General features: G+C 35.1%; 1 protein-coding gene across 1 annotated transcript in view; it reads right to left on the reverse strand.

Moving 5' to 3' along the window:
• LOC119521707 (zinc finger protein 850-like) overlaps nucleotides 1-25,825 on the reverse strand; it is a 68,963-nt gene extending 43,138 nt beyond the window's left edge. Inside the window, 7 exon segments of the mRNA XM_037820289.1 lie at nucleotides 11,967-12,204; nucleotides 12,207-13,337; nucleotides 18,532-18,630; nucleotides 19,667-19,793; nucleotides 22,472-22,556; nucleotides 24,393-24,460; nucleotides 25,662-25,825. Of these exon segments, the coding sequence (XP_037676217.1) occupies nucleotides 11,967-12,204; nucleotides 12,207-13,337; nucleotides 18,532-18,630; nucleotides 19,667-19,793; nucleotides 22,472-22,480 (1,604 nt within the window). The 5' untranslated portion in view covers nucleotides 22,481-22,556; nucleotides 24,393-24,460; nucleotides 25,662-25,825.
• Between the last annotated feature and the right edge of the window lie 155 nt (nucleotides 25,826-25,980).

Below are 25,980 nucleotides of genomic sequence, written 5' to 3' on the forward strand. Positions count from 1 at the left end.
CATAGAAGTTGCAACATTTTATATTGCCATCAGCCATGAATGAATGTTCCTATTTCTCTGCATCCTCTCCAACAGTTCATCTTCTGTTTTTTAAAATACCAGCCATTTTAATGGGTATGACATAGTATCTCATTGTGGTATACATTTACACTTCCCTGTTGACCAAAAATGTTGAGCCTCTTCTGTGCTTTCTAGCCATTTGTATATCTTCTTTGGAGAGACGTCTATTCCCCTCCCCCCACCAATTTTTAAATTGGGTTGTTTTTCTTTCTGTTGTTAAGTTGAAGGATTTCTTCATATATTCTGCATATTGAACCCCTATTGGAAATGTGGTTCCCATAAATTTTCTCCCACTGTGTAGATTGTTTTACTCATTGTGTAGCTTGTTGTTTTATTTTCATGATAAATTCCTTTGAGGCTCAACAGTCTTTAATGTTGGTGAGGTCTCATTTATCTATTTTTTTCCTTGTTTGCTTGTGCTTTGGTTGTAAATTCTAAGAAACTGTTACCTAACCAAAGGACCTGAAGTTGCTTCCCTACATCTTCTTCTAGGAGTTTGATAGTTCAGGCTCTTATATTTAGGTCTTTGATACATTTTGGGTTTATTTGTATGTGGTGAGAGGTAGGGTCTTCCTTTATTTTGTTTTGTTTTGCTTTTTTGCAAATGGAGATCCAGTTATATAAACAAAATTTGTTGGAGAATTATTCTTTCCCAAAAGAGTTGTCTTTATCATCTTGTCAAAACTCAGTTGGCCATAAATGTGAAAGTTGATATCTGTGCTTTCAATTCAATTCTGTTGGTTTATGTGTCTGTCCTTGTGGCAGTACCATGCTGTTTTGATTATTTTGGTTTTGTAATGACAATTAAGATTGGGAAGCATTAGTCCTCCAAGTTCATTCTTCTTCAAGACGGCTTTCACTATTCAAGACCACTTACCCTTCCATATAAGTTTGATAATTGTTTTTCCATTTCTGCAAAGAAGGTTGTTGGAATTCTGATTAGGATTTCATTGAATTTATAAACGGCTTTGGGTGGGATTGATATCTTAATGATATTTAATCTTCCAATCCATGAATATGGCATATGCTTCCATTTGTTTAGGTCTTCTTTGACTTCCTTTAGCAATGTTTTTTAGTTTTCTGTGTACAGATCTTTTACATTTTTTGTTAGACTTATTCCTAGATATTTGAGTATTTTAGTTGCTGTTATGAATGGAATTTTTTCTTGATATATTTTTCCTATTTCTCATTGTTTGTGTATAGAAACACTGCAGATTTTTGGTTGTTGATATTGTACCCTGCCACTTTGCTGAATTTATTTATTATCTGTAGGTCTGTTCTGGATTTCTCAGGATTTTCTCTATATAGTATCTATCTTATCATTTGGAAATAAGGAAAGTTTTAGTTTATCCTTTCCAATTTGGATGCCGTGTATTTCTTTTTCTTGACTCATTGCTCTGGCAAGAACTTCCAAGACAATGTTGAATAACAGTGGTGGAGTGGGCATCCTTGTCTTGTTTCTGATCTTAGAGGGAAAGATTTCAGTCTTTCACCCTTAAAAAGGATGTTAGCTGTGGGCTTTGCAAATATGCCCTTCATCGTGTTGAGGAAATTTCTTCCTATTCCTAATGTTCTAAGGGTTTTGTTGAGAAATGGTGCTGGATTTTATCAGCTGCCTTTTCTGCATCAATTGAGATGATCATGTGGTTTTTAATCCTTCATTGTGTGACTATGCTGCATTACATCAATTGATTTTCTTAGGTTGGACCAACCTTGTATAACAGGTATAAGTCCCATTTGGTCATAGTGTGTAATTCTTTTAATATGCTATTTAACTCAGTTTCCTAGTATTTTGTTAAGGATTTTCACATGTGTCTTCGTAAGAGATACTGGTCTGCAGTTTTCTTTAATAGTTAATTAGAAAAAAAACAATGAAAAAATATGCAGAGCCCCTCTGAGGAGCTGGGGAAAATGCAGAGGTGTTGGGCTTCCTCACCTGGATGGTTGTTGATGCTCTCATAAACATTGTGGACTGGCAGATTGATGCTCTGAACTCTCAATCACAGTACTTTCCCTTTGGAAGCCTGTTAAAGGAGAGGCTAGACCTGCTTATAACTGTGTCTAAGAGTCTCCCCCTGAATGCCCCTTTGTTGCTCAGATGCAACTCTCTCTCTAGCTAAGCCAACTTGGCAGGTGAAATCACCCCTCCTCCTCATGTGGGTTCTGACATGCCTGTGCGTAAATCTCTCTGGCAACATGGAATATGACTCTCAGGGAGGAATGTAGACCCGGCATCGTGGGATGGAGAATATCTTCTTGACCAAAAGGGGGATGTGAAATGAAATGAAATAAAGCTTCAGTGGCTGAGAGATTCCAAAAGGAGCCAAGAGTTCACTCTGTTGGGCACTCTTACGCACAATATAGATAACTATTTTTAGGTTTTAATGAATTGGAATAGCTAGTAGTAAATAGCTGAGACTATCAAACTACATCCCAGTGTCCTTGAATCTTGTGGAAGATTGTATAACAATGTAGCTTACAAGGGGTGATAATGTGATTGTGAAAGCCTTGTGAATCACACTCCCTTTTATCCAGTGTAAGGATGAATGATTAGAAAAATGGGGGCAAAAATACTAAAGGAAAAATAGGGCAGGGGGGATGATTTGGGTGTTCTTCTTTTAATCTTAATTTTTTATTCTTATTTTCTGGTATAAAGAAAATGTTAAAAATAAAATTTTTTATTTTTATTTTTCTGGTATAAAGAAAATGTTAAAAAATAGATCAGGGTGATGAATTAAGAACTATATGAAGGTAATGTGATCAATTGATTATATACTTTGGATGATTGTATGATATGTGAATAATTCTTAATTAAAAAAAGTAACTCAGAAACCCCATAAGCAATGTGGTTGCAAAGCAACAGCATCACCCTCAATTTAGATCCTTGGATCCTTGCAATCAATTACATTATAACCACTCTCTCCATGAATGACTCCATCCATTCCTTCTCCATCTATTCTTCCCCAGAGAACACCTTTTCACTCAAAGAAACTCCCCAGACAGCACAGAATCCATAACCACAGGACATGTATATTTTTAAGAAGTATGGGAAGTACTCAGGAAGATGAAAAAAAAATATTATCCCTGTCAGTGTAAACTCATTGTAAGTCAGATGTTCTTAAGCTATTTTTGATTAAGGCATGGCTCAACTGAATAAGAGTGGGTATTAATCTATATGTCTGAGGTCTTATAATGAGAAACTGAAAGCTAGAAGTTAGAGAAGGTCACATGGAAAAGCTGGAAGTCAACAGAAACCAGAAGAGCAGACAAAAGAAGAAGACATCGCCATGTGCCAGGAAGCAGAGCTGCAAGCCAAGGAAACCCAGGGACTGCTGGCAGCCAGCAACAAAACACCACAGATTTGGGGGAGAAAACAAATCTTGCCAATATCTTGATTTTGGACTTCTAGCTTCAAAACAGTGAGTCATTAAATTCTTGCTGTTTAAGTCATCTCCTTGTATGTTATTTGTCATAGCAACATGGCAAACTAAGACAATTGCTGAAATGCTCTCCACTCCATGGATATAACACATTTTCTTTATCCATCTACCAGATAATGAACATTTGGATTGTTTCCAGTTTTGGGCTGTTATGAATTATGCTGTTATGAACATTCATGTATAAGTTTTTAAGTGGACATATGTTTCCATTTCATTTCAGTTCTCCACCGAGGAGTGGAATTGCTGGCTCACATCGTAAGATTTGGCAACATTTTAGGACACTCTCAAATTGTTTTGCAAAGTAGAAGTACCATTTTACATTTCTACCAGCAATGCATGTTCACTTTTATAATTTTGTTTTATCAAATTATTATAAATTATTTTATATTTTGTTTTATAAAATTATCTTTTAAGTCAAGAGAATAAAACAGAAAATGTACATTAATACTATCTTTAATAATTATCATTATGAGGCTCTTTGTTTCTTTTTTGTGGATTTGAGTTACCATTTGGGGTCACTTTCATTTAGCCAAAAGAGCTTCCTTTACTATTTCCTGTAATACTGGTATCATAGCAGCAATTATCTTTATCTTTGTTCATCTGGGATGTCTTCATTTCACTTTCATTTATGAAATTTCATTTTGCTGGATAAATAATTCTTGATTGAAATTTTCATCCTTTCAGCACTTTGGAATGTCCTTTCACTGTTTTCTGGCCTTCATTTTGTCTTTTTACTCAGCTTTTAATCTTATTGTATGCTTTTGTTTTGTAAGCTGCTGGAACGCAATATACCAGAAATGGATTGGCTTTTAACAATGGGGATTTATTAACTTACAACTTACAGTTCTTAGGCCATGAAAATGTCCAACCTAAGGCATCAACAGGATGATATGTGGACTCTGAAGGCAAGCTGCCTGCATCCGGGACACCCCAGCACATGGGAAGGCACGTGGCCAGTGTCTGCTGGCTCTTCTTTCCTAGGTTTGATTGCTTTCAGCTTCTGGTTTCTGTGGATTCCTCTGTTTTCTGGGGGTCCTCTCTCTAAACTTCTCTGGATGTTTCCCCCTCTCTCCTGTGTGTCCAATATCTTCTTACAGAGGATTAAGACCTGCTTTGAATGAGGTGGGTTACATCTCAACTGAAATAACCTAATCAGAGGGTCCCAGCCACAATAGGTCTGCACCCATAGGGATGGATTAAAGAACAAGATCTTTTCTGGTGTACATAACAGCTTCAAACCATCACACTGTGGTTCCCTTGTGTGTAATGAATTGTTTTTCCTTTGCTGCTTTCAAGATTTTATCTTCCAACAGTTTGACTATGATGTGTCTCAGTATACATCTGTCTGTGATTATCCTAATGGAATTCTTTGAGCTATTTGGTGGTGTTAAATAATGTTTATCATCAAATTTGGGAGGTTTTCAGCCATTATTTCTTCAAATATTTTTCTGCCCATTTCTCTCTTTCCTGTACTTCCCATTATGAGTATGTTAGTATGACTAATAGTGTCTCCCTATCTCTGAGCTCTATGTTCTCTTCATTTTTTTCTCTTCTCTTTTTCACTTTGGATAATCTTTATTCATGTTCATATTCAAAGATTCTTCTACCAGCTCAAGCCTGCTGTTGAACCTCTCTACTAAATTTTTCAACACAGTTGCACTTTTCAATTTCAGAATTTCCAGTTTTTTCATAATTTCTAATTATTTTTTGATATTCTCTATCAATAAATGACAATGAGTCATAGTCATCCTACATTCATTTAATTATTTAAGCATGCTTCAAACATAATTATAACAGCTGCTTTCAAATCTTTGCCCACTAAGTCCAACATTTGGAACCCTTCAGGGAGTGTCTATTTATTACATTTTTCCTGTTTATCTGCATGTCTTACAACTTTTTGTTAAAAACAGGGTGTATTAGTTAGGGTTCTCTAGGGAAAAAGAATCAACAAGAGATATCTATAAATATAAGATTTATAAAAGTGTCTCATGCATCTGTGGATGAGTTCAAATTCCATAGGACAGACAGCATGAGTCCAAATTCCATAGGACAGACAACAGACTGACAACTCCAATGAAGATGTTTGATGAAATCCTCAGACAGCAAACTGGCAACTCCAATGAACGTGTCTGATGAACTCCTCAGGCAATGAACTGGCAACTTTGATGGACTCCTCAGGAAATGCTTCGCTGGTCAGCCAAAGAAGAAGTGAAGGTTCTCTACCTCATTTAAAAGTCTTCAACTGATTGGAAAATATCCAGCTGATTGCATTCCCTCATTGTGGAAGACATGCCCTTCATTGATGTAATCTGTCACAGCTGCAGCTAATTGATGATTTAGTAAAACAGCCTTCTGGTTGATTAACCAGCCACAAATGTCCTTGCAGTAATGGTTAGGCCAGTGTTTGCTTGACCAGACACCTAAATACCATCACCTACCTGTCCAAGGTGACACATGAACCTAACCAAGACACAGGGCATTTTATATAGTATATAGCAGCAAGTCTGGATTCTGATTCTCTTCCCTGTGGATGGTGGTTTTTGCTTTTAATTGTATATGCTAGTGACTTGCTGGGACTAATTATCAGGAGTCTAATTTCCCTGCATTGGGCAGACACTGATGTTTCTGCTCATTTAAAAAAATTATGATTATTTTTATGTTTAATACTAGCTTCCCAGGGGTTGCCCCTGGGTCAGCATAACTTGATAAGTGATTAGAGGTTGTGTTTAAACACCTTGATCCAATAAGTTTTCCATTCTTTCCCACTGGATCTATGTGTGGCTTGGGGAATATTTCAAAATTTGAGTTGAGAAGATGTCCACTAGAAATAAGGGGGATTCTAACAAGATCTTCTTTCATCTATTCCCTGGACCTTCCTGTTACTTGAGTGGCCTGCGATATTTCTGCTTACCCCATCCAGTATGGACCTCAGGATAGCATTAGTCTTCCTTGATTGTTTGCCACTGGGATTTCTATTGTTTTTAACAACTCTCGGGTATGGATTTTTCCACCTTCTGGTCCTAAGTATAATCATCCCCCTCTGGCAGATGACAGAATTGCAGTCCAAACCACACACTGATGGGGAGAAGGGGGCAGAGTGGGAACATAGTCCTACTACTCTTCCCAAAATGCAGCAGCCTTAAAAAATACTTCTCAATCTCTTGCATGCCTTTTGGTCAATTTCCAGAAATTTAACATGGTTGTTTTAAACAGTTCAGTAGTTTTATCTTTGCTTTTAGGGAAGAGGATATTTAATTTGCTAAATCCTTAAGATATGGTTAATTAGTTGATAAATAGACACAATATTTATAGAAATGGTGATTGTTTAATGTTTAATAAAATAATACATTTAAACATTAATAGTTGACTTTAAGAAAATACAAAGGTTACTGAGTTATTCTAAATATTAATATTCCTAAATTATGGAGAATTTCTAATTTGTGACTATTTCAAAATTAGTGAGTATGTATAATATTTCTAATTAGTGAATATTTCAAAATATTAATCCTAAAAAACTATCAGTCATGAAAGAAGCTATCAGGGTCAATATGATTCCTGAGAAGTATCCAAGCTTTTTGAGCAAACAAACTGAATTTTATGCCCTTTCAGAGGATCTGTGGTGTTTCAACTAGTATTGCCAAAGACACATGATACTTGACTTAAACTGAGGGGCTTACGTAAAAAGACGTTTCTTTTAAGTGATGAAAGGTCTAACATTAAAAACAGATCAAAAGAGCAAACAAGCTCCATAAGGTTTCAAAGGCAAGTTCTAGCTAACTGATAATTACAATATCAAAACATTAAAAATAAAATACAATAGAAAAAGTAAAATCTCACACATAAATATCAATGCAAACATTCTAAATAAATATTAAGAAATCGAATTGAGTAGGTATCAAACAATAATATCAAAAGAATAATAATGGCTGACCAAGATTTAGTACAGGAATTTTAAAAAATAAAGATACGTATCAGTATTAATTATTACATCAGTTAATTAAAGGAGAATAGTACATAATTATAGCCATAGATAATTAAATGGAATTTGAAAAAAAACAGGCATTTTTAAGATAAGAAACTACTTAAATACAACATAGATTACTTAACCACAACCAACAGCAAACATTAGATTAATGGTAAAACAATGTGATTTCCATTAAATTGGAGGAAAAAATACCAATATTTAATATAGCCATAGCTACTTCAATAAAAGGAAAGAAATAATTGAAAAAGGAACTTTCATTTTGACCTGTAGATAATTCGATTTGTGTAGCAAATTAAAGAGTCTAATAAAAGTGCGAATAGAAACAACACTATTTGGTAAGAGCGAACAGTTATATTTAAATTTAAAATATTGGGATGAGGGATACTGAATACACTAAAACAGCATAACTCATAAGTCTGGTAAAAAGTAAGGACACACTATATAACACAAGCAAAGGATCTGGATCCTGAATATAATTTTTTAAAACACCTACAAATTAGTAAGAAAAAAACGAATAAACGTGCAAAGACACAACAAGGAAAATCACAGTAAACATGATGGGTCAATAAAAATACATGATAATGAACTCAGTAGTGATAGAAAACTAATAATAAAACTCATACCAGAAGTACAAATATAGCATACTTATTTCACCATTGACTTAGTTGTCAGTTGTTACAAAAATGAACAAATGGGCAAAATGAACCAAGCAGAAAATGTATATAATCTATGCTTGAGAAACCAGAATTAAAGGCTGTTATTTAGAAATACAAGAAAACATGAGAAAAGCTATTCACTATTTTTGTAATTGTGGAAAATTTCCAACAACTGCATAATGATCGAAAGAGAAGTTTTAATTACATTGAGATACATTTATGTAATGATTGGACTAGAATGCATTTCATTTTGTAGAAAAATAACAGCTGTACATTCAGAAAAAAGAAGCTAATTGGAGGTCATGATGTGAGCTGTTTGCTCACATCTAATCATGACTAATCATATGAAATAATGATTGAAAATTACAACCTCAGAGTCATGCCATTTGGATTTGACAACATTTTCCAAAGATGTTAAAAGATTTTAGAAATGGGGGTTCAATGATAATGTTATTTGAAAGGTTCTTTTACAAAACTCTTATTCATTTCTTTGGCTGATAACGAACTTTTCATTGTTCCAAGGTGGAGCTTTAGTATTCACTAATTCATAAACTTGTTTAAACATTGAAGTGTTTTTTAAAGTGCCATTAAATACTAATGGTGTTCCTGGAGTAGTAATAAAAAAAAACAAACATTTGGTAAATGTATGTCTCTTAACATTTAAAATGCACACCTAGTATCCTCGAGCACGAACATATTGACCTACTGCAATGAGTTATTTTATTATAGAACTAAAAATTACTCTGTTTTGTGTTACATTCAATTGTCAAATAAATCTGCATGGTGTATTAGTGTCAACTATTAGATGGTAAAAGACTGAATAGGATACTGTATTCCCTAACTGCAAGAAATGGATACGGAATTGTAGATTATAAGGGACAATCATACTGACATAACAGATGGTTGATTGACAATGCATACTTTAAGAGTTTCATCCGTCATTTTAATTCAAAAGGCATTAATTCTTTTACCTGAATTCTAATTGTGCAAGAACACATACACATAGTATTTCATCAAAACCAATATGCTTTGAGGCTATATTTTCTTGATATTGCCAGAAAATATCAGTGGAAGATATTTCACATTTCTAATTCATCGTGGTTATCTGGCTAGAAGTGATTTAAAATGGTAAAATTTGAAAGAAGGGCCTTTTATCCTGAAAAAAATCAGATTTTTAGAATTAAAACCATTCTTAAAATCAAATAGTTTAGAAAAACTAATGAATCTAGCCCACAGATCAGGAATTTTTTTTTGAAAGGGTCAGAGAGTTTAGGCTAGTGGGCCAAACTACTGAACTCTGCTGTTGTTACAAAAAAGCAGCCATGCAATATGTGAGTGACTGAGCATGTGTTCTTAAAAAACTTTATTTACAACAGCTGGTTGGCCCATGGGCCATAGTTTGCTAACCTCTAATCTGAACATACTAGATTATTGTTTTGTCATTCATCCTAATTTATAATTAAGACAATATAGCTATGTCTTGAATATTCTAGATATAAACTTTTTTAGTTCATAGTTCTTTTGATAGATCCTTAGTTGCAATTGGGTGATAAAGTATTTAGATTTTCTGTGTATAATCTTATAAGAGAAACCCATACAGCTTTGGTTTTTAGGAGCTATCCGAATAGAGATTTGTTATGTTTTAAGAAATCCATGTTAGCAATGAGCTGGAAAAATTTTGTTAGAAATAATTTTCCTTCTTTAAGTTATATCTGAGATGGTACCTAGTTTAAATGCTATTTGTAAAAGGGAAAGATTGTTTTCCTGTTTTTACAATTAAAAAATTTTTAATTTCTAATAATATCTTAAGTCAATTTTGATAAATTACTTATTCTAGGAAAATAATTCTCTAGATTTCTAAATAAACTGGAATAAGCTTAATAAGCATTATCTTACATTTTAAAATGTTTCCCCCACATTTACAGATATGTCCCATTTTTATTAATGATGCTATAATTAATCATTCTTATTTTTCACCTGGAGCAAATTTATCAATGACTAGTTGATATTGATATATTTTTAATGGACAAATTTTAAAATCCTTGGTTCAAGATTACTGTTTCATTTAAATCACTCTAATCTAGCTTCTAGATGTATTTATTGCTTTTCACAGACAACAATGACAACAATAAAACTTTTGAAGTGTACTATTTCAGTTACTATTTAGTTGTATTAATTCCCTCCTTATGTTGGCTCAGGGTTTATTTTGTTCTTTTTCTAGTTTTGTGTGGTTGAATGCTTCTTCATTATTTTATCAATTTTGTTAATCCCTATCAAATGTCAGACATTGAAAGAGTTCTGAAGATAAAGCAATACAGAGAAAGTTCCAGCCTTCATTCTTGGTTTCCTACATGCATTGAAGTGTATTAAATTTCCAAAGAGTAGAAGTTGGCAACATCCCAAAGTTCTGACTTATGGGCACTTCTTTATCATCCCTTTCTGAATAGGCCTTAGTTTCAAATTTAATTTTCTGTTTAATTCAGGGCTTGAACAAGAAATTATAAATTTCCAAAAGGAGATTGAAAACTACATCACCCTGATGAATAACTGTAAAATGGATTTCTACATTAATAGAACATAATAACAACTCAGATTATTAATAGTGGGAAAAACCCAATGAATGCTTTTTAATATATACAACAGCACATATGAAGTATTTTTGCCAAAAATGTTTAAGCAGAACCCAATGAAAGCTCTTGGTTTGACTCCAAATGTATCCAACTATGAGGGATAGAAGAACAAGATAAAAGAAATCCAGAATGTGGAACATTTGATAAGACAACTTTCCTGAACTCTTCAAAAGCCAAAGTCAGGAAAACAATGGTAAGGATGTTGTTCTAAACCAGTTCTTGGCAAGGTTTTTGGTAAAGATTTCAGGCTTTGGAGGCAAATGGCCCTTGTCACAGCCACTCAACCCTGCTATAGTAGTGTGAAAGCAGCCACAGACAATATGTAAATGAGTGAGTGTGTCAGTGCTCCAATAAAATTCTGTGTTTTAAATCCTCTCATGTTTTTTACATTCTACTAGCTTTTCATCTAGAAAGAATTATTTAAACTTGAAAAAGAACAAGTAGTTACATGAAGCTTATCTAAATTCATGACACCCATAGGGAATTTACCTCCTAATAATTTGATAACAGTAACACAAATAATGGTATTATTTAAAATAGTGATCAATAAGTTATTGAACATAGACTATGTGTGAGATAGTTTCTAAGTTTTCTATATTCTGACAATAGCACAATAATGTATGTGCTGTTATCATCATTTACAAATTATTCCCAGAAGCGTTAAATGTCACATATGTCCCAATTGGGGCACACGGTGTACCAATGTCACTTAAGTTGAAAAGAGTGGAATGGCAATCATGGGTGTTAAGATATATACCATGGCTAATGGTTTTCTCAAAGTTTTTAGATTAACAGGGGCTCTCTGTGGTACGGATTTTCTCAAGTTTAACAATAGCTGATTAGTACTGGAAGGCTTTTATACATAAAGTATAAAGAAGAAAAGGATTTCCACATTCTTTGAATTTTCCTCTACAATGAATATTTATTTGATAATCCCTAAAGAAAGAAATACCAGAGAAGGCTTCCTTATGTTACGTAAAATACATGTAAATTCTCTGAGGTATACAAAAATGTCTCTGAACCTTTGGATCTTAACTAAAAAACTACAAACATTATTTATATTCTGAGTGTTTATACAGTATAAATTATTTAATGTTTTATAATAACTGAACTACATCTAAAAGCCCTTCCACATTCTTTTCATTCAAAATGTTCTCAGAGGTATAAATCCATTGATACAGTGTACATTGTCTACCCCATATATATGCTTTTCTTCAGTTCCTTACATTTATGAGGTTTCTCTCCAGTATGAATTCTCTGATGTACCTGAAGACTTAAACTAAGCCTAAAGGACTCCCTGCATTTGTTACATTCAAAGGGTTTCTCACCACTATGGATCCCCAGATGGCGAATAAGTCATCCATGCACACTAAAGGCCTTTGGACATTCCTTACATTTATAGAGTTTTTCACCAGTATGAAGTCTATGATTTACAGTCTGTGATGGCCATGTCAAAAAGACTTTCCAAATTCTTTACATTTATAAGGTTTCTCACCAGTATGAATTCTCTCATGTTGAGTAAGTGCTGAGGAATGAGTAAATGCCTTTCCACATTCATTACATTCATAGGGTTTCAAACCAATATGCATTCTCTGATGTGGAATGAGTTGACAGCCATGAATAAAGGTCATTCCACATTCCTGACATTCACAGGGTTTCTCCTCAGTATGAATTATTTCATGTTGAATAAGACTTGAGGTATGGCGAAAGGCCTTCCCACATACTTTACATTTATATGGTTTCTCCCCAGTATGAATTCTTTCATGTCGAACAAGATTTGAGGTACAATTAAAGGCCTTCCCACATACTTTACATTTATATGGTTTCTCACCAGAATGAATTCTGTCATGTCGCCTAAGGTTAGAGGCTTGATTGAAGGCTTTCCCACATGTCTTACACTCATAGGGTTTCTCACCAGTATGAATTCTCTGATGTATTCTAAGTCTTCCACCTTGACTAAAGGCCTTTCCACATTCATGACATACATAGGCTATCTCACCATTATGAACTCTTTTATGTTCAGCAAGGTGTGAAGCACAACTAAAGGCCTTACCACACTCTCCACATTCATAGGGTTTCTCACCAGTATGAATTCTATGATGCACTTTAAGATCCATAACACATCTATAGGGTTTTTCGCCAGTATGAATTCTTTGATGTTGCAGAAGGTTTGATGCACAATAAAAGGATTTTCCACATTCTTTACATTCATAGGGTTTCTCACCCGTATGAATTCTATGATGTATTATAAGATCTTTACCACGAATGTATGTCATTCCACATTCCTCACATCTATGGGGTTTTTCACCAGCATGAATTCTCTGATGGTCCAGAAGGTTAGACGCACGATGAAAGGACTTCCCACATTCTTTACATTCATAGGGATTCTTACCAGTATGAATTCTCTGATGCATTGCAAGATCTGTATGATGACTAAAGGTCTTCCCACATTCTTTATATTCACAGGGTTTCTCTCTATTATGAATTCTCTGATTCAGACTAAAAGATGGTTTTCTATAAATGTGCATTTTTCCATAGCTGATTATTTCATACATTGAATCCAAATCTAAAAGAGAAAAGAAAAAATAATTTGTTTTCTTGGACCTGAAAAGTAAATGTTTTATAGTAGACCTAAGAGAACATTTGAAAATTTCACCCATCAGAGATAAATGGGTAAAGTATGGTTCTACAATTTGGAAATGTGAAACCAGAACAGAAAATGAGATTTTATGCAGTAGATTACTGGCAAAGTTTAACAACCAATTCTACACACAACACATACCCACCCAACCCTTATTTTTACAGTTTTCCAATGTCTGTGCTGTACATACGCCCACCACAACCAAATTCAAGAATCAAACATGATGCAATTGAACCAAGACGTAAGAAAAAGATGTGCACAATTAGTTCTAGCAAGCTGGTACGAGCCAGCTCTAATTTACTATTGAGTGTATAAAAGAAAGTCAGATTGGTAATTAGGAAAACAGGCTGTTTCTGAAAAATAGATATGGATCAGAATATTTGGGGAAACAGTAGTAGGTATTGGGTATCTCTTATTTTTATCAAATCTCTGCTATGATTAGGATGGAAATCAAAACTTCAGAATTCCTATCTGAATGTTTTTTAGAATAAAACATAATAGATTATTCAAATCTCTATACATTGATATTTCCTGTTCTCCAAGCCTCCAACTTTGATGGTGGGTGAGTTCTGCAGGAGAAGCTGGCACCCTCCTTCATGGAGCTAAAGACACTCTTGTCCCAAGGGTTACAGAAGCAGAACGAGATCTGGTAAGGACTGGGGGAAATGTAGGTAAAGCTGCTAACTCACACTATCATTGTTAGGCAGCTAATAAGTGATGAGGTGCATGAGCTGCAATACAATGTCCTTCAATGCACTGACATCCCAATCATAAAAAGAATATGGCTTCTCCTTCACTTCTACCTCTCAAATCTTGCCCATAAATTTCTCTTCTGGCCCAGAACTATACAGAATAGGGAAAATAGGGGAAATGTTCCAGCTTAGATTCACCAAAAAAATCCAACACAACAGTTTAAAGTAAATATAGTAACAATGTATTGTGGGATTTATTACATAAATAGGAATAAAAAATACGACAACCATAGCACAAAAGATCGGGAATGGAAATGGAAGTATACTGTTGCAATCTTATATATAATATGTAATACTATCTGAAAGTAAACTGGTTAAGTTAAAGGTATATATTGTAAATACTAGAGCAACCACCAAACAGGGGTATATGAAATAAATCAATAATGGAGAAAAAATTGAATTCTAAAGAATACTAAATTTAGCCAAAAGAAGCAGGAAGAGGAAATAAGGAGTAACAGCAGGATATAGATTTAAATCCAACCATATCTATAATTACATTGAAAATGTTCTCAACTCTCCAGTTAATAGGCAGATAGCCAATTTGAAAAAAAGAAAAACCCAATTATACACCATCTAAAACAGCCGATCTTAAGGGTCAAGATTCAGAGAGATATAAGTAAAAAGATGGTAATATACCATGCAAACACTATGTATAAGTAAGCTGGAATGGCTGTAGACATATTAAATCGCTGATACAAGAAAGGAAATGTGAAGTATCATTAAACATCCAAAATATCTTAAAAGGATAATAAATATAAAAAAACTATGTCTATAAATTTGACAAAGTAGGTGAAATAAAGAATTTCTTAAAAGATATGATTTGCCAAAACAGGTTCACAGAGAAATAGAAAATTTGAATAACTTGTATCTGTTAAATTAATTGTATTGGACATTAAAAACTTTCCCACAATGAAAACTTGAGGCCTGCATTGCTTCACCGGTGAATTCCTTTGAGAAAGATTTAGCCAGAAGAAGCAGGAAAAGAGGAAACAAGGAGTAACAGCAGGATGTAGATTTAAATCTTAACAGTAATCTTAAACTCTTTCATAAAAAAGAGGTAGGAATACTTCAAACTCATTTTATGAGGCTAGCATAACCATGATACCAAAATCTAACAAAGCAAACTGAACTAAGCTTTATATAAAAAAAGATAGTTGCCATGTGGGGTTTATCCCAGGAACAGCAGTTGTCTCAAGAGTCAAAAATCAATCAATATAACAAATCAGGAAAAAAAAAATCCATATAATCATTTTATTAAAGAAGAGATTCAGGATAGAGAGTGAACACATAAAAAGTGCTCAGCATAATTAATCATCAGGGAATGGCAAATTAAAACTGAGAACAAGTAATGGTAAAGATGAGGAGCAACTAAAATTCACATAAATTGTTGGCGAGAATGCAAAATGATACAGCACTTTGAAAAACTGGCAGATTCTTATAAGCTAAACAAACCTAGAATATGACACCAGCAAGCCCAATCCTAGGGATTCACCCTAGAGAAATGAAAATTTAGGTTCACAAAAAAAACTATACATGATATTTATAGGAAATTTACATATAATCACCAAAAACTGGAAAAAATCCCAATGTCCTTTAATGGTTGAACAAACTGTTGTGCATCCACACAAAATAATACTACTCAGCAATAAAAAGCAAAAAATAATTGGTACACAAAACCAAATGCCTTATGGTAAGTGAAAGAAGCCAGACTCGAAAAGGCTAAATATTGTAAGGATGGTATTTATATGACATTTTGAAAAGGTAAAAAGGAGACGAACAAATCAGTGGATGCTAGGCTTTAGGGTTGGGATTATGGTTTGAATAAAAAATGGTGCAATGAAAGAATTTTGGGGGTATGTCAGAACCACTCAGTATTCCTAATGTGCTGGTAGTTGTACAACTACATGCATTTGGCAAAACTCATAGAACTATACACCCATAAAAATGAATTTTATTGAATGTAAATTTTTAAAACAATATTTCAATAGATTTTGTCAAATCAGAAAGAAGTCCAACTGTCTTTATTTCTAGATGATTATTTACACTTAACATACTCTAAGAACTAATGGCACAGGATATATCTAGAACCAATTAAACAGAGTAGAGACCAGAAATAGATTCTGATATATAGAAGAAACCCAACAAGAAAAAGAAAATGTTTTCAACAAATGGTGCTGAAATAACTTGATTTTCATAGGGAATAACCTGACCCCTGACACCTACTCACACCATTTGAAAAATTAACTCCAAAAGCTCAGAGACCTAATCCAGAAAGCTAAAATTTTTATAGAAAAGTTTTCTATAAAATTTATATAAAATTTAAAGGAAAAAAAGCTGGTAAAAAAATCTTTGCCACTTGGGTTAGGCAAAGATTTTTCGATAGGATACAAAAACAACAATGCTAAAACCAAAATTTGATAAACTGGAATTTATTAAATCAAAAACTTTTGCTCTGTGTAAGACATTGTTAAGGAAATGCACAGTAAGACACACTCCAGGAGAAAATATTATAAATATTAACAATGGACCTGTATCCAAGATAAGTAACTTTTACACCTTAAATATAAGACAATATTTTTAAATGCAAAAAGATTTGAATCCACTCCCAAAAATGTGAATGATCTGTAAGTACAGGAAAAGATGCTCAACATAATTAGCCACTATGGAAATACAAATGAAAACCACAGTAAGATACCATACCTACCAACTAGAATATCTAAAATTAAAAAGACTGAAAATACCAAGTGTTGGAGAGGATATGGAGCAACTGCTCATGTCATATATTTGCAATGGGAATGTAAAATGGATCCACCACTTTGGAAAACTGGAAATTTCTTAAAATGTTAAACATATACTTACTGCTTAAAAGTGCCACTTTTAGGTAATTACCTAATAAAAATGAATTCATGCACAAATGTTCTTAACAGTTATATTCAAAATAGTCCCAAAGTGAAAGTCTATCGATACATGGATACACAAATTGTGGTATATGCATACAATGAAATGGTACTAAGATTTCAAAATCATTACACTGAGCAATGCAAGCAAAACAATGGAGTGCATACTGTATGATTTATCCTAATAATGCCTCTATTCACACTGGTAGGCAAATATCTGTGGAGTACCTACTTTCAGTTTTTGGGGTATATACTCAGGAGTGGGATTGCCAGGTCATATGGTAATTCTATACATAACTTTCTGAGGACCTGCCAAAATGTCTTCCACAGTGGTGGTACCATTTTACATTCCCACCAACAATGAATGAGTGTTTTGATTTCTCCACATCTTCTCCAATGGTTATTTACTCATTTTAGTAGGTGTGAAATGTTATTTCACTGCGGTTTTCATTTGCATTTCCCTAATGGCTAATGATGTTGAGCATCTTTTCATGTGCTTTTTCGCCATTTCTATTTCGTCTTTGGGGAAATGTCTATTCAAGTCTTTTGCCCAATTTTAGTAGGGTTATTTGCCTTTTTGTTGTTGAGTTGTAGGATTTCTTCATAAATTCTGGATACTAAACCCTTATCAGATATATGGTTTCCAAATATTTTCTCCCGTTGTATGGGTTGTTTTACTTTCATGCTGAAGCCCTTTGAGGCACAAAATTTTTATTTTTACGAAGTCCCATTTATCTAATTTTTATTTTGTTGCTTGTGCTTTGGGTGTAAAGTCTAAGAAACCATTACCTAACAATAAATCCTGAAATGCTTCCTTTTTGTTTTTCTTTAGGAGTTTTACAGGCCTGGATTTTATATTTAGGCCTTTGATCCATTTTGAGTTAAATTTTCTAAATGGTATGAAATAGGGTTTTCCTATTCAGAACCCTTTATGCTTCAATATTAATTTCATTTCTGCAAAGAAGGCTGTTGGAATTTTGATTGGGATTCTGTTCGATCTGTAAATCATTTTGAGTAGAACTGGCATCTTGGCAATATTTTATTTAGACTTTCAATCCATCAGCATGGAATGTCCTTCCATTTATTTAGAGGGAAAGCTTTTCAGTCTTTCACCATTGAGTATGATGTTAGCTATGAGTTTTTCAGGAAGTTTCTTTCATTCCTATGTTCTGAAGTATGTTTCTCAAGAAGGGATGCTGGTTTTGTCAAATGCCTTTTCTGCATCAATTGAGATGATCATGTGTTTTTTGTTTCTTTGTTCTATTAATGTGGTGTATTACATTAAATGATTTCTTTATGTTAAACCATGCTTGCATTCCTGGGCTAAATAAATCCTCTCCAGAAAATGACCCTTTTTTCTACTCTGAAAAGAGCTTTCCAACTAACTTTTCAAAGACGTGTCTCCTCTTTGACTACACGGGCTTTTACATATATAGACAGCTTCCTGTAGGCAGACTGGCTGTTACTTACCTGTACACCATCTTCTTGTTTCTTCCCTCCTAACTGTCCAGGCCTCTTTTCCTTGCTCCAGTAAGGTAATCACATCTGGCTTACTAATGGAATGTCCTGCTTATAAATAAATGCCACATGATGTAGAAAAAAGACTTTGATTAGTCAAAATTAAAATTATATATATACTCAACTAAAGGTCAAAATGATGCTGAATAAGACTGTAGAGAAGAGTGAGAGAACTAAAGAATAAGACTCCATGTATGTAGGGAAGAGGGTTTTAGTTTTGGTTGTTGTTGCTTTTTAAAATTAAAACTCATACATCCTCCATCTCTTGAGAGCAAGCACAATGTGGTTCAAAGTACAGACTCTGGATCCTGGGTTCAATTCCTGCCTTTGCTGCCTTCCAGCCATCTGTGACCTTGGACAAGTCATTTAAACCCACTGTTTCTCAGGATTCTCACTTGTAAAAGGGGGATAATAACACGGCAGATGAGAGAATTAAATTGGGTGATATATGTAAAGTGATCAGAATACTGCCTAGTACATAGTAATCACAATATAAGCCATTAATTTTATTATGGTAATCATTGTTATTTTACTAAGAAACAAAGAACAAGATATCTATAGGATATACATTCCATGTTAAATGCAATTTTCATGGATTACAACTTTCAACAACAAATCAGATGACAGTTGTTTTAGGAAATGGATTGCTTTTGAATTTTAAGAGAATTTCATTCATCCAATCTATCATCACATAATTGTAGAGGCTCTTTCAATAATCAGTCATCCATAGCCAGTGCTGAGCTGATATCCCTCAAGTGGATCCGATAATAATATGGAGTATCTGGAGCAATCTTGAGCATAAATGAATAGAAAACCTTGATCCTTTGATAATGGTTATATAATGCCAGAAAATTTTAATCTAGCCCCTCACTCATTAAGGAAGGGAGGCAAATTCTAGAAGGACCAGAGGAAGGTGTGAATGTCATGGAGGTATAGAGAAGGTGAATGTGTTTAATGGAGTTGCCATTTCCAACCTGACGAAACTCAAACCATTACTTTGGGAAAAGAAATTTAACTAGTTTCTGGGAAGCAGCCCTGAACATGAGAGTTGAAAAAACACATATCCCAGAGAGGCTGCCATACTTACCTAGTGAGACCAAGTTACCATAGTTCTCCATCATCACATCCCTGTATAAGGACTTCTGAGCAGCATTGAGACATTCCCATTCCTGCTGAGAGAAGTCTATGGCCACATCCCTGAATGTCATTGATTCCTAAAACAGAAAATCCATGTACTGCTTGAGAAATTAAAGGAAATATTTTGAAGATAGGAGACAAGAGATGAAGGATTATATTGCAAGAAGAGAGCAGTATTGTAAGGACTTAGGTGAGAATTCTATAACATGGGAGGGACTGAAGATGACTGCGTAAATATTTTTGAAGAATCCTGCTGACAGAGACAAAATTTCTTGACATGCTCTGGGATCCCTCTTAAATATTCATACCTTTTGGAAACAGATAAAATAATAAAGATTCCCTGTTAAATTACATAGTGAGTACAAGCATAAGGTATGATTGGAATCTACCACAAAAATTCTCAATAAATATGAATTGTTGAGGAAATGTTTTGCTTTCAAGGGAAGAAAAAAATTCAACCATCTGATATTTTTTCCAAATGTAGTACAGTCTCAATTTTAGAAAAGCTGGATTTGCATAAAGCTAAGAATTTCGTCAAGCTGCAAGTACTTCACTATGTCAGATCTTACCATAAGCATTCTTTCCGATTTTGACAAACTCATGTACTTTTCTGGCTCACAGCAGTAAGTTTCATTAATACATTAGATTTCATCATTTATATATTTGGGTTAGACAAGATTTGTAAGGTCTTCCCCAATCTGAGACTCCATGTTCACCTATTAGTTATGATTATGATGATGGTCTTTTTTGTTGCCATTTACCATCTCTTATTCAACACTTTCCTAATTTTGAGTGTGGTAGGCAGCTTGAAAGATGGTTTTCAATGAGGCCCACATTCTGGTATTTATACCTTTGTGTAATTTCCTCCTCTTGGGCAAAGGATGAACCTAAAGACTTGTTTCTAAGACACTGAATATGACAAAAGTGATGAAATGTTGTGTCCAATAATGGGTTACAAAAGACTATGATTTCTGCATTGCTTTTGCTCTCTTGATGTTTCACTTACTGTGATAAATCCAGCTGCCATGTTATGAGCTGCCCTTTGGAGAGGCTCACATGATAAGGAATTAAGGGTGGTCTCCAGCCAATAACCAGTGAGGATCTGAGACCTTCAGTCCAACAGCCCATGAAGAACTGCACCCTGTCAACAACCACTTTAGTGAGCTTGGAAGCTGATCTACTCCTAATTGAGCCTTAAGATGACTGTAGGCCTGGCCAACACACTGGTTGCAACCTATAAAAGACACATAGCAAGAAGCAAACTATGGCATGCCCCAATTTTTGACCCACTGAAACTATGAGATAATAAATGTTGCTTTAAGCCACTAAGTTTTGGGGTAATCTTTTATGTGCAATATATATCTAAACTACTGAATTAAAGAGTCCTGAAGAAGCATGATCAATTATATAGATGTCACCCAAGGTTAGCAAGTCTTGTGTCATTCAACAAAAGAATAGCCTCAACATTTTTAAGAGATTTCCTGCCAAGATACAGTACCTCCAAGTATGCAAGTTACAATCATATACTGTAGTATAATGAAAAACTTCACTGATCCTGTCTTGGCTATTGGGAAGGAGCCTCTAAATCTTTGCAATTTCCTGTGATAGAAGTGTTTCCTGTGATAGAAGTGTTATCCAGACCACACCTGATAGTTCACATGCTAATGAGATGACAGGGGCCGGACATATCTGTAGCCTTAGGGTTGGTGGCCAGCCACACCAGAAAGACCAACCATGTGATTGGAGGTTGGGCCTTTGAGTCACATCATGTTTGCTGACTTCCCTGACCTATGGGAGTAGAGGGGAGCTGGAGATGGAGTTCAATCATGTGGACATTGATTCTATCAATCATGCCTACATAATGAGACCCCATATAAACTTGGGACACTTGAATTTCAGGTGAGCTTCCATGATTGACTGATGTGCTAGGAGGATGACACATGCGGACTCCATGCAGAAAGGACACGGAAGCTTGTGTTTGAGATCCTCCCAGCCCTTGTCCTACGTATCTTTTCTTTTGGCTTCTTATTTGTTTACTTTTATTACAATACAACTATAATCCTAAGTATGATGATTTCAGTGAGTTCTGTGAGATGTTCCAGCCAACGATTGAACCGAGGTTTTGAAAACCCTGAATTTGCAGCCACTTGGTAAGAAGTATGGGGGGCTTGGGCCTCACAACCTGCATGTGGTGCCTGAAAGGCAATCTTGTAAAGGCCAGCCCTTAACCTGTGGTAATCCGGGTAATCAGAGTCAGAGATGAATAGAATTGAATTGAGTTACTACACATTTCGTGGTTCGTGTAAGTCGAAGATTTTGCAACCTTTATATATACTAATCCACACAAAGCATGAGATTATATCCTACCTTAAGATTTAGGTTATGCAATAATAAACTCATCTTATCTAACTGGAAATCTCAGGTCTATGGAAAATTTGAAAGTCTTCTCATGGATGGTCAAATGGAACCATTGTCTGTATCTCACCAAGCTACAGACCAGACTGGGAAAGCATAAATCTTAAACTCCTTCACTGCTCCATCTCATTCCTTCAAAAAAGAATGGGCACTTAAGACATGTTAAATAATTTGGTCAGTAATTACACAAACACCAGTTAGAGTGGGCTGCATAGGGAGGTTGGCATCATTGGAGCAAGAACTGGCAAGCATATAGGAAACGTTAGGAAAATTATTGAAAATATTTACATGACCTAGTAATCACACACATATTTTAAGAAGGAGAGAAACAGTAACTTACATGGGCCATGGTTTTAGACCTGCAAGGGCTGATCAAGCCTCAGGCTTCCTTTACTGGAAAAGCACGGAATCCAGAAAATCCAAAACTGGGAGAAGAGAAAGCCCTTGAGACCAGTTGTGCTTTAGCATTCTCCATAGAGCTTAAAAGTTAATATGAATGTTACGCTCTTCCATTCCAAACCACCTCCCATCAAACCCAATTTTCTCCCCCAGTCCCAGGGATCTCAGCTGCACAAAGTCATAGAGAAGAGATATTTTTGCATTGACATCAGATCCAGATATGCCAGCAGGAAGTTTTCAGGCCAATGTGCCATATGTTAAGGGTGAAATGAACCTGAGATTGGGCAGCTGAGCCATGCTTAGCAGATCCTCCTTCATTCTCAACTTTTAAGACTGAAAAGAGGCTACATCATCCCAACCAGAACCTCTTTTTATACCTTTGGAATTAGGTATCACATTAGGCAAGAGGTTAAATATTTTACATTCTCCTACATGGTGACATACTAAGCCATTAATATAAAAATGACATTTTTCCATAGTAACTGATGGAAAACAACAATAATTCAGTGAATAAGGCAGGTTTAAAAAGGCATGCATACTTTAGGAGATGGTATCCTTTGAAAGTAATAAGAAAGGCTCAGTTGTGAGACACTCAGGAAGTAAAAGTGAACTCTAAGCTGTGAGAGTTAAAAGCATCTCAGTGTCTCTGTTTCCCCAAGGTAGGGATAAGAGTATCACCTACTGCATATGATTGCTTTGACTGCTGGAAGATTAAGCAAGAAAAATCACATAAACAGTTAAAAGTATTTAATGATGACTTAATGGAAATTATCTACATTTATTGAAGATGAAAAATACATGTCGCTTAGTCCATTATTACAAAAGCAAGTTAAAGTGCTGCTTCCTGTTTTCCTTAAAGTTTCTGTTTCTTAGGCTTTCTCTTTTTTATATTTGTAAATTAAAAAATTTCAAGGTCTACCTTTGAGAAAATACAGTTCTTCAACAAAAGAGAGAGAGAGACAGAAAGAGAGAGAGGGAGAAAGAGAGAGATTGAGATTGAGATTGATTATCACACAGGTAAGGAGAAAATGTCCCCTTCTTCATTCCCTAGCAGGTATACATGTAAATAAAACCCCATTCAGCATCATAAAGCACTTCAAAGATCAGGATCTGAAAAAGTGCTAAATTGAGGATTTGAACAAGAGAGTGAATCTTATTCGCATGGTATGAAGATTTATGTAAATATTTATAAATGCTACAATCTCTACTTTCTGTTACTATAACTACACCTCTGGAAAGAATATCTGAAGTTGCAAGACAAATGGAAATCAAAGATTACTGCTATTTCTCTGAACATAACCTGAATCTCAAAATTATTAATTCATAAAGGGTGTCTTCCTTAATAATTCGATGCAATGGTAATTAAGTTGTAAATTATATTTCTTATATCTAACAGGTATAAATACTTGAAATAGTTTTCAAACAAGGTGATCCCTGGTGCTTCCTTCTCATCCATTCATGCACAGAGGTATAAGGACACCCATGAGAGAGTTATATTCCTTTTTCACACTAAGAGTTGGAGTCTTCGCCTCCTTTACCTGATCAGTCCTGTTCTGCCAAATAAAACCACACACAAATGCTCACAGATAAAAATTGGATACATATACATGAAAATATTGAGTGATTACCTCTAGGCAAGTGTTTTATGACTTATCATAACTTTCTTTTCAGAAGTAACTTAGGTAATGATGTGTGTCTTATAACATCATTTATGTTTTATTTATCATGATAAATAAAACATAAAGATATTTCAAAATGTTTAAAATATCATTATTAGGAGAGAATACATTTTAGTCATTAAAAAATCTGTCAATACTAGCCTGGCATGAAAAATCAGTATGATTGAAACAAATAACACTTACTAGTTCTTGAATATCCTTTAGCTGAACCACATTGATAGAATTAGGCACATTTCTCTATAATGATTCTCCTGTTAAGAAAAAGGAAATGGTCTGTACAGATTTAATGAGTATATACATGCAAAGAAGATACAGTTTTGGACATAAGAAAAAGCTTAATGTGGCTATTCCCCTTCCATTCTTCTCTAAAGAAAAAATTAAAATATCGTTTTGGATCCAAACCTTGCAAAAGGTTTTGACAAAATTCAATTTTGTAAAATGGGCTTCACATATTTTTAAAAAATTATTTGAGGACTATTATATACAACCATGAATACTGCTTAACATTAGATCATAGTCATTTTCCCTTATAATAACTAATCTTTTACAAACAAATTTTATTATCTGCTTACAATCAATCCCATGGATGTGGTGTGATTTTCTTAATCATTCCCTAAGTTTGATCACTAATTTGGGTGAGACCATTCCAAAGGGAAAAAAATAGTTGATTCTAGATCTAAAACCCAGCTTTAAACCTTTTGGGTTATGTACACCTTTGAAAAACGCAAACTTACAAATAAATAAGGCAGTTCTCTATAAAATTTCAAGGCATTTGTGGCCCCATGTAAGCCCCCCAATACAAAGGACTTTTGCTTAGAATTCCTGTTCTGGAACACATGAGCCTCTGGCTCACTTCTTTAACTTGCAAGCACACATTACATTTATCTTCATATTTCTGTAGCTTCTGATCTATAGAAACCTGAAGACGAATGATCTAAAATCACCACTATACTAAGCATTATTCTCTTCCACCTTCCTAAGCTACACCTGCTGTGACTTCATCCATATAACCAGAATAAGGTAAGAAAGGGGAAGGAATCTGAATTAGTGGTCAAAGCAGGTTCCGGGGTCAGAGCATAGGGAATGCTGGAATTCTCAAACATGTAATTGAACCCCAGAGAACTCCCCGGAAGCTCCTCCCAGGAAGGATTCCTATTCTTGGAGTCTCTAGCATGAGTTCCTGGTAGCCTTATCTGCTGCAATTTCCGATCTAAAATCCCCATCCTAATAGCAGATCTGTGTCTTCTTCTGGAAACCTCCTAGGGCTCAATATTTGACTTTCCTTTAGGGCCATTTCGCTGTGGCAGCTGTACATGACTGTGAGGAGGACAGAGGGAACAGCAGAGAACCTAGAGCCACGAGTCAAAGAGACACTCACTAGAGAGCCAAAGCCACCCAGGCTCACGGTAAGAACACGCACCGCGTATCCCCCGCACACAAGCAGTCACGTACCTGTCCCAGCCTCGGAACTGCACCCACAGACTCCGAGGCACACGCGGGTTCTGTCACAGGCGAAGACTCTCACAAACACACTCGCAAACACTCCCCTTCTGTCTCCCTCAGACACCCGCCCTCCTCTGCAGCTCGAGCACCTACAAGCCTGAAGTTCCAGGCAGACTCGCCCTGCCCGCGATCCGAGCCTCCTCGCTTTGAACGCCCCCCGCTCCCCCATTCTCACCGCCAGAGGGTCCTACTCTTGCCTCAGTCTAAGTCTGCAGAGACTTCCGGCAGCGTAACTCCTCCGTTTCTTCACCACAACTCACAGGGCGCA

The sequence above is a fragment of the Choloepus didactylus genome, chromosome 27 (genome assembly GCF_015220235.1).
Source record: "Choloepus didactylus isolate mChoDid1 chromosome 27, mChoDid1.pri, whole genome shotgun sequence".
In the NCBI taxonomy this organism is placed as follows: domain Eukaryota; kingdom Metazoa; phylum Chordata; class Mammalia; order Pilosa; family Megalonychidae; genus Choloepus; species Choloepus didactylus.